The following is a 10,408-nucleotide window of genomic DNA, read 5'->3' as shown; positions in this document are numbered from 1 at the left end:
TCCCCTCCCGTAGTAACGCAGCTCCTGCGCCATGTAGCGGCGCACAGTGGCACATCTCCGGCGCGCAGCGGCAGAGAGCGTCTCCTGTCCGGACTCCCCCACCTGCGCCGTTCTTCTCCCTCTCTCTCTCCTGTTTCCTCGAAGGTTTCCAGGTTTATTTTTTCGCGGTTCCGGTTCTGTTCGGGTTGCTGGAGAAGCCGCGGAACAGAACCGAGCCTGAAAATGGCTGGTTGACAGCAACGTGACGCGTTTGAGGCTCTCTCTCTCTCTCTCTCTCCTTTTTTTTCTTGACTTTTGCGGAATGGATTCATCGCCAAAGGACTTGCGAGGCTTATTTGATCCGTTTTCGGCTGCGTGTGTGTGTGTGGTGGTCAAGCTGCGGCGCCTCTCTGCTCACCTTTCTCCTCCCTCCAGCCGCAGCGCAGCTCTAATTGGAGCCACACGGAGCATCTTTAATTGATGAAGATCCTCCGCGTCTGACGCACGACGCCGCTGCTGGGCTTGGACGCTATTGTTCTTATTCTGCTCACCTGCGCCCGTGTAACCCCCCCACCCCCACCCCTCCTCTGGTGACAGCGGCCATGCCGGTGAACGCGCTGCCCCGCGGCGGCATCAACGGCCCGGGCTCCCTGAGCCCCGCGTCGCTGTCCCGCAGCCTGTCCCGGCTGAGGGAGTACCGCACGCGGACCAGGATCATGCTGGCTCTGGGGGTCTCTCAGATGGTCCTGGGGAGCCTGATCCTGGCGGTCAGCTTCGCGGCTCTGGCTCTCACCACATCACCCAGGGTCCGGCACTCCTGTCCCTTCTGGGCAGGTTTCTCTGTGAGTAGAAACGTTCATTTCACTGAATTCATCCATCCTGCTTCAAGTTTTTCCTCTGCAGACGAGAAAAAAGGGGGGGAAATGCTCATTTGATACATATTTTGTTGCTACATGGTCCAAAAATGTTATAAAACTTAAAGCAAAGACTTCATTTTAGGGCTTCAAATAAAGAGCAGGACTTAAGTTAATTTGTCTTCATGTTGAAGGAAAGAAATAAAGTTTCTGATTGAATCCTGAAGAACCCGTCCTTATTAGAAATGTTGGTACTGCTTTCCAGGAAGGGTAATTTATTAATGCTTTATAAAAAAAAAAAAAACCAGTTTGCAGCTTATTTATACAGCATCACTTCACAAGAAAAGTTGTCTCAGGGCACTAAACAAAAGGATTCACATTTAATTAATGTCTATTATAACACAATCCATTCACATGCAGTACACTTTGGAAAGCCAATTAGTTAAACTTCTTTAAGGAAACCAGCAGTCCTCCATCCTGAGACAGTGGACAGGAAGAAGCCTCCAGCAGATCCAGGATCAGGATGGGGTCTGAGAGGACAGGAAACAGACACAGAGGGATGGTCCAGGTGGGGTTTCTATGGGAGGAAAAAACAAGAAAACTACAAGTTAATAGCAGCAATAATTGCATGTGGAGATTATAGAGACAGCAGCAGAGGGAGGAAATGTGGTCAGTTTGTCCTCCAGCTGTCTAAACTAAAGGAGAGCTCAGGAAACCCAAACTATAGGATTCATCAAAAAGGAAAGACTTAAAAGTGGACAGGGTGTCAGCCTCACGGACAGAAACTGGAAGTCGGTTCCACCAGAGAGCAGCCTGAGAACTGAAAGCTCTGCCTCCTGTTCTGTAAACCTGCAGCCTGAGAGCGAAAAGCTCTGTTAGGAAAATATCGAACAATAGGATCTTTAATATAAGATGGAGCCTGGTTGGTGAGAGTTTTGTCAAGATAGTAAATTCTGTTCTGAGTTTGACAGGAAGTCAGTGGAGAGAAGCGAAAACTGGAGAAATCTGATCTCTCCTCCTAACTCTGGCAGCAGCAGCATTTTGGATCAGCTGAAGACTTTTTTGGACATTCAGATATTAAAGAATTACAAAAGTCCAGCCTAGAAAGAATAAATGCATGGAGCATTTTTTTCTTTTAGATTTTTAGCAATACAGTGCAGAGGAAAGAAAACAATTCTAGTAACATTTTTAATGTGGGAGTTAGAAGCCATGTCCTGGTCAAACATCACACCATTAATACTGAAGACCAGTCATTCTAAATCATGCCTTTAATCCATTTATAAATCAGCTGCTTATATATTACTTCCTAATAATGGTTTATTAAGTGCTTACAGTTTGATAAATGTCATTTCCAACTATTTATTACCTATTTGTAAACGTATCAACATATTTTATTTTTTTTACTGTTTTTGTCTTTTTGTGTCTTCAACTTGCTGAGATGTTGGTTTTTAAGAAAGGTTCATCACTGTTTGTGTAAATATTTATGAAGCGTTCACACACACACACACACACACACACACACACACACACGCTTGATTTCCTGCCAGAAACCTGAAGCAGGGCTGGTCCATTAATTATAGAGGCAGTGGGGCATGAGTGCAAGGGTGAGGGGGTGAGGGGGTGAGGGAAGGGGGTCTGTGCCACCGAGCCCATCTGTGTGCGTCTTTGTCTTAGCGTGTATAGTTACAGAGTGTGTAACCGCAGGGGTCAGAGGTCAGAGGTCAATGAACATTCTTGATCAGTGCCTGGAGCTGATTGGTTGAGATTCTGTGCAGGGGGTGTTTGAGCTCTCTGCCAGCCCACTGTGCTGCGTCTCATCCATCCTTAAACCCAAAACCTGCAGATAACAGATTTTCACAAGTCCTTAAAGTAGATAAAGAGAATATTTGTAAAAACAAAACGAAGGAGACAAAAGTATCATCCCGTTGACTCAAAATGACATCTATAAACAAACAGGATTAACAGTCAGTTTAGAGAGAAATCCATCAGGTTGACTCAGGATGACTAAAACATTTCCACACTTTGACTTTTAGACAAAAGGCACTTTCAAAAAACACTCCAAGCCAGAACTGTGGCGCCTTCCGGCCGCCTCGGTGTGATCTGTGAACACACTGAGGCGGCAGGTTGAGTTGAAGCCAACCCACCCCTGATGTGTCTCTGTGGCAGGAAGGCATTAAAAGAGCCCATCTTGTACGAAATTCGGTTCCCCATAAAAATCTGTCCCCCTGCGTCGGGAGAGTGTGTTTTCCAACACATCGTGTGTATTTATAATTTTTTATTGTTAATATGAAAGGATGGAAGCTAGCTGATAGCAGGACACTTCCTGATGTAAAACGTGACCCACTACTGGATAAAAGATATTTCTAGTTGTTATTTTCTGGTAGTCCTTCATTTCTGAAAGCTCACGTCTGTGCGGGACATCGCCGGCTCCATCTGGGACTTGTGGACGGCGAGAGGCAGCGTAAAGACGGGCTGGTCTCTGTGGCCATTTTGTGAAAGTGCCTGAAGTTTAGGTGCTGATTTGAACAGAGATCTGTGTTGTGAATTTAATTTTAATGAAGAAGACAAAGACGCGACAATCCATTAAGGTAGTGAGACGAAAGTGTTGGATTAAAAAGGAGAACCTTATTCTGGAGCTGTGTCACAAATGCCAACCCTTGTGTTTATACGAACCAGAAAATGGACAAAACTCTGCTTTTTGGATGAATAAATGCAGCTCATGTTGAACCTTTAGGCATTTCTGTTGCACTCCCTGCTGTGATGGTGAAATCATCTAATAAAGAAGGTGACAACAAACCTTCAGCTTATACACACACACACACTGCATATGTGTGTGTGTGTGTGCGGTCTCTGTGGGACGTCATTAAGGATCTCTGTGTGATGACTGGTGTTGTGGGATTTCATCACAGTCGCAGCGAGGAAAGGCGTAATCTTTACTTCCTACACAGAGCAATCACTGCTGAGCTCAGCGTGGCTGTCCCTCCTCCTTCATCACACACACACACACATTATTACCATGAACACACACTTTCCATCCCTGTGTTTTGCATATCAATGGATCTGTCTCCCTCATCCTGATTTTTCACAGTCGGGATGAAAACATTTTTTTTTTCACAGCTTTGATGTTCGGAGTCGTGTGTGTTGGACAGGATGATATCACACACAATGTGAGCACCATTTCCTCCACCACGATCCCATCCGACAAACATCCTCCTCTTCCTCCTCAGCAGCAGTTTTGTTGCTTCCCGTTTTTTGCAATACGGGCAAGAAAATCTGAGGGCACCAATGATCAGAGCTGAGACTGCAGACTGCACAAGGCCGGCGAGCGTGCACGTTTACCTGTTGACTTCAAATTACGCTGCTTTGGCAGGTTTGGCCGATAACTGAGGCAATTTGGCAGAACGAGCCGCAGCCGAGGTTAGAAATGATCATATAGCTTGTGACTTTCAGTTAGGATCAGAGACGCACGCCGCCTCTTTGTTTTTCAGATTTCACGCAGTTATCGTTTCCACATTCAGACGTTCTCTTTGCATCGTTGTGATATTTCAGCTCCTGTTCTCTTCAGCTTGTTGAAAAAGATTTTCTCCTTTTGATTTCCTTCCCACTCTGTCCTGATCTCCAGATTGGGCGGCTGTAGAGGCAGCGTTCTCATTCTGCCCTGATCTGCTTGAGTTTGTGATGCTTCATGTTAAATAGAAGCGTTTTGTAATTCTTGTGTTACAGGCAAAGACCCACTTTGATAGGTTTTTGGCAGAAACCCATTAATTGTCTGAGTGTCCTGTTAGTCGTTTGCGTCGTTCCTTTGTTCCTAGCTGCTGCTGCATGGATGATAAATTGTGTAGTAAAATATTGCAACACAAATTAGGTAATACATGCTTAGCTCCGACTGTGTTCTGTTTTAAATACCAATTAGCAGTCAGAGAGACTTTTGGAGAGGCCAGTTTTTAAACATCGGCATGTAATTATTGACATTATGAGGATGATAGCCTGTGAATGTTCACGTTTAGCTCGATTCATCTGCTGCTAAAACTGATGTTTGGCTGCAGATTTCAGTTTTTATGATGTTTCTGATTTCAGCAGACAAACTATTTTTGGTTTCTTATTAATTCAGCATCTCTGAGGATGTTTGGACATGTTGTTTGTAAATTGTTTGGGTGACTGGACTGCAAGCGGTCAGCTCCGGTGAGGTTCAATCACACCTGGCAGTTAATCCGTACCCAGAAATGTTTTTTGTGACTGGATGTGTATTACCTGCTCTGTATGCAGATACACGCAGAGCCTCGTCACATCAGTGCGACAAAGCTGGTCTGCTGATGTTTCTGTTAAAATGACTGTACATTCAGACTTATATTATTATTTTAACATGCTGCTCAGATTCTTGTACTCTGTTTGACACAGAACATTATAGCTTATGGTGACCACAGCAGGTCCAAAAGCAATCAGAACAAATGATAAACCAAAGAGAAACTCACCTGTAAGTCATTCTGATTGATAAAATCTAGACAAAATGGACAAAAGAAGGATTCTGATGAACAGTTCATTAAAACTTTTAGCTAAACAAACAAAAACACATCTTCAGGACATTCCCAAGGACAACTGTTTAAGTATCTTTAATCATCCGTCAGCTGGCTTTTTATTTATTAATTTCCTTTTTTACTCTGCTGCTTGTGTATGGTCACATCAGTGGATTGTGTTCAGACTGTCAAACATGTGCAAATAAGGAAGATTTCAGAAAGAAAAATGTTTTCAGTGCAGTTCTATCTAAATGCAATCTGATCGCTAAGAACAGTTTTTAATAACAGGTCTGAACAGCCCCTTGGTGATTATTTTGCTTATTTGCTATCTTGACATCAAACAAAAAGGAGGGAAAAAAAGCTGAAAAATACTACTTTCAGGAGGTAAGTAGGTTGATTTTATTCTGACCAGAGATATCCGTATATATTGTTCTCTCAGGTGGTCTCACAGGAGCACAGGTGAAAATGTGATTTGCAGTTTTAGCAGCAGATGCAGAAACAGGAACCAAACATCTGATCTGTTCCTTTGAGGCCGTGGTTTTGCAGCAAGCTGGTGTGAATTATCCTTAATTAACTGACTTATTAGGCCCACGCAGTATCCTGGCAACAGGTCTTAAGATGAAACACACTCGCAGATAAGTCTTCAGTGTTGGCTCTGTGGTTGTCATGCGTTTTGAGGAAAAATCGTTCTGTCTGTTTCACGTTGAGGAGCGGGATGTGTTTGTCAGGATTTTCGACGTAACATTTATTAAAAACGCCGTCCCCGTAGCGTCGCTCATGACTCATAACATGCGAGGAGACGGATAAAAGAAGCGTGAGTGTTACGTTCAGTCAGCCTTTTCTCCGTCTTCACAGCCAGCATCAGTGTTTTTGCCTTAGTGTCAAGTGAGTGTGAAGTCTTATTGTACGATTTTTCAATCAAACTCCTAATATTATAACACTTTTCGTGAATAATCATCACATTCTGAGTCGCTGGGTTTTGTGAATTGATGTTTTCCTGACACACATTAATTTTAACTCCAACAAAGGCGTGTGTTGGACGTCTCTGATGCTGATGCTGGAGCTTCGCATTCCTTTGAATCTGGAAACCTTAATACCTTTAAATGTTTTAACTTGTAAAGCAAGTTTTGGATCAGATCAGCCAAAGGTATGAAGACAGATAAACTGTCAGCTTGAATCTGAAAAATGCAAAGTAACTAAATTGGATTTGAGCGTCTTTTGAATGTTATTTTGCCAAAGAAGTTGTCTCGCACAAACCCAAACAGAATGGGGATACGCTTGACCCAGAACTAAAATTCAGAGCACATTCAGAGCGATGAACATCTCTGTCAAACATGTGGTTGACACACAGCTCCACTTGTTCAGCTTCCACAAATCTGGAAGGACAGAAAATAGCTAGTTGTCATGTTTGTGAAGAGCAGTTTCTGGAGACGACTGTAACAAAAAATGACCGTCTGACCGGAAAGCTTTTATTAATAAAACAGCACCTTGTCAACCTCGCACAGAAAGTGCCCAGCATCGGTGCAAACAGCAGGAAATATTGTAGAAAGGGTCAATTACACATTTGTTTTCTTCTCCTACCTAATGTGTATGTGGCTCTTTCTGTACACTTACAGTACTTCAGCGTGACTGCAAACTGATGTGCTATTTTCAGATATAAATATGATCTATTTTTGCTTACTTTACACACAATTAAGACAATTAATTTAACAGCATCTGCCCTTCTTAAGAAGTGATCACCACCAATTATCACGGGTGTGTTTCACGAATCAATACCAGATCTTCTGAAAAATGTGCTTTTTTCATTTTTGTCTCTTTTTTTTTAAATAAAGACCAGAGAATACATATCGCCTGCTGCTTTTCATGCCAGAGTTTCAGGCTAAGATCGTCTTATTGGATGGAGTTGTAGCTGTTTTGGTTAAACCTTATGTGAAATCTCATGCAATATTATAAGAAGCTCAAAGTATGAGTCGGGAAAGACTGTCAGCGACTACCATACCAAACTTCAGGTCAATATTTGTAAAATTAAAAGAGTTACAGATGAGCTGGACTGACTGCATTTTGTTTTGCAGCCAACTTTCCTCCTAAAGTTAATCAGTTGTAGACGCTACTTTCTGAGTTTCATTAAAGTTCATCAAGTGGTTGATGAGATGTTTTAGTTACTGACATGAACAAAAACAATATTGTTCACCTTCAGCTTTCGGTGGTGGGCGATTGTTAAACTCTGTTTCTTTGGGCGTCGTTTAAAGAGGTATGTAAAACAGGTAAGATGTTATTTGTTCATAACGTTTCTTCAAAACTCACACTTTAAAAGATTTAATCTATCCTTTTCAGACAACTTGTACGTTTCTCTTAACATTTTAAATGATAATAAATTGACTTATTATGAGGTAAAATATGTGATTTTTATTCTCTGCAAAGCTATCCGGACACTCCGGTGAACATGTAAAGCTTGGAAGCGTCTGTAAAATGCTTCAGGTTGTGTTTTTTTTCCCAACAAAAGGAAGGTTAGCAGAACAAAAGGCTGCAGGGTGGAGGAGTTTAAAGAATCACACGCTATAGAAAATTCTTTCAGTATTTTTGTGATGTGATATTTAAGATGGTTTGTCCAGACTGTGGTCTTGACATGGAGCCCCCACACCTTCCGGCCCTCGTTGTTTTGAAGCAGCCATTTTTTCCCCCAGCTGTCGATGGAGGACATGGCTCTTCGCCCGCTGCTCTCATCCTGTCAGCTCAGATTAAATGGAGACTGTGGTCAGCACAGACCGCCCCGATCTTAAATCTCACCCTGATCAGCTAATAGGATGGAAACACCCCTCCCCCCTCCCTCCATGCCTCCCGCATCATTGATCTGACTCCTGGTTACCTTCATTTTTAGCTGTTTGTGGTTTCCGCCACATTTCTGCAGTGACCTCCCTTCGGTGTTTAATGCGGCGGGTTTTCGGTGTGATGATGTCATGTTGTTCCAGCGCTCGGCCCGGTCCGAGGTGTTGCTGAGCCGCTGTAATTCACTCCCCTCCTGGACCTTTCTGTGATAAGTAAGTGGGCACTCAGGCTGCTGCTCCTGATTACTCTGAGGACCCTCCAGAGCTTCCTGCCCCCCCTCCCCTCCACTGCCCCCAGTGAGCACCATGATGGGGAACAGTGTGTCCTTGCTGCCACTTCACAGACACACAAAGTGAGCTCTAATATTTCAGCGAGTCAACTTTTTATATTTTCTTCTTTTACAAGAGCGGTGTTTTTACCCTCATGGATGATTCCAGACTCTTAACTTGTCTTAACTTGTCTTGTGCCGCTGAAGGAAGGAGGACGACAACCATGTTTTTGCTTGTGTCTGTTACCAAAATATCTCATGAACCACTGGACAAAGTTTAATGAAACTTGCAGAAAGTCATCATTGGATGTACGTCTACAGATAAATAACTTTTGGAGTCAACTCAGTTCAAGGTGGCCGACACAAAAAAGGCTATAACTTAGTGAGTTTTGCAAATATTTAGCTAAATTTTGGTGTGGTAGTAGCTTAGAGTCATTCCCAACACATACTCTGAGTGCTAACAGATCGTGTGAGATTTTTGTTTAAAACCTTGACATGCAAGGCATCGAGCAATATTTTTTTCTTCAAGGAAAGTTTCTTTCATTGCGTCTTTCTTTGTCTGAAGATGCAAAAACACAATACTGGACAAAATGCAACAAATTAACTAAAAATAAAATAGCGTTTTGGAAGGGATTTCTGTGTTTCTTCCATGTACTGTTGGCCATCGTTTCCGTCCCTTGAAAACACACTGAAAACTGAAAAACACAGGACTGAATTAAAGCAAATAACACAAACCAACTCAATGTACAAAACAAACAAAACTCCATAATATCAAGACATTTTTTTTCTAAAACGTTTATTAAAAAAATGTGAACTTTACCCTTTTTTTTTTTTGAAACTAGATTTATTGGATGTTTTCTTTTATTGGTCTTCCATTTTCAAGGTCTAGTTCAAGTATTTTTTGTTTCTGACACAATGGCGTGTCAGAGCTGTAAACTCCAGAGGTCGAGTTCTGTTGTAGTAAAAGTCTTTTCTGTATGAGATAAACATCCATCCGTGCTTTTATCATTCGTAGTGATGTTCGAAAAAAATCATCTGAAGCAAAGTGTTGATCCTATAGTGAGAGTATACATTTTCTACCTGAAGCAGAATTATCACACCATCACAGCGCCGTGTCTATTTCTGTTGTCAGCATCACACTTTGCAGAAATTTGGATCCCACCCAGATGTAGGTTTGATCTCTACGTGCTGAAACACAAATCAAACATTAACCTTGTTTGTTTCATTATTATTTATTCTGACATAAAAACATTTTTAATGAATTAAAAGCTTACTATTTCAAGAGGAAATGCATATCACTTAAACAAAGGTCTTGTGCAATCTCTTAGTGCTCAACATATATTTTGGGGGTCAGTCTCAGTTACTACCACTCCAACTTTTAAGTCAATGTCTGAAAAAATGGCTGACTTATAGCCATTTTTGGGTTTTTAAAGGTGAGTTGGCTGTGGCAGCCATCTTAAGTTGGGTTGAATCCTAAAGGTAATCAGGTTTAAATGTATATTCAGAGATTATTTCCTGAAATTTTTATAAAACGTTGTCAAGCGGTTTATTAGATATTTTGCTAACAGACATGTACACAAGCAAACACATCCTTTTCCTTTTTGGCAGCGGGCAATAATGAGAAGTAGATTTATTTGAAGTTTATTTAACAAGTCGATTTAAAATGTTCATTCAATATCACTCTTTTAAATGGGACTCGAGGGGATCTTTAAGCACAGTAGAACAATCAAACACACGTGTGCATTTCTGAAAATAAGTAGTTTTGCATTCAGAGACACTTGTGTGCACGGTCTGACGCACACGTATAAAAACACAAACAGGCTGCATTTTGCATCGTTTGATGGCTGAAGTGAGATGAAAGCTGCAGGTTTTTGTTGGACGCTGTCGGAGCTGAAGTGATGGCTGACGAGGACAGAGAGGAAGACGGGGTCGCGTGTTCGGGGACGTGGTTTTTATGTTTGGAATGC

General features: G+C 42.1%; 1 protein-coding gene across 2 annotated transcripts in view; it reads left to right on the top strand.

Annotated features, from left to right (window-relative positions):
- Positions 1 to 56: 56 nt before the first annotated feature.
- Positions 57 to 10,408, top strand: part of fam189a1 (family with sequence similarity 189 member A1) — a 94,033-nt gene continuing 83,681 nt past the window's right edge. For both annotated transcript variants that reach the window (XM_017440282.3, XM_017440288.3), the window contains exon 1: positions 57 to 821. In XM_017440282.3, coding sequence (XP_017295771.1) covers positions 582 to 821 — 240 coding nt within the window. In that variant the 5' untranslated portion in view covers positions 57 to 581. The remainder of the gene's footprint in view (positions 822 to 10,408) is intronic.

This window comes from Kryptolebias marmoratus, linkage group LG15, assembly GCF_001649575.2.
Source record: "Kryptolebias marmoratus isolate JLee-2015 linkage group LG15, ASM164957v2, whole genome shotgun sequence".
Classification (NCBI taxonomy): Eukaryota; Metazoa; Chordata; class Actinopteri; order Cyprinodontiformes; family Rivulidae; genus Kryptolebias; species Kryptolebias marmoratus.
Note: the sequence above shows the minus strand (reverse complement) of the source record. Positions and strands in the feature narration are given on the sequence as shown.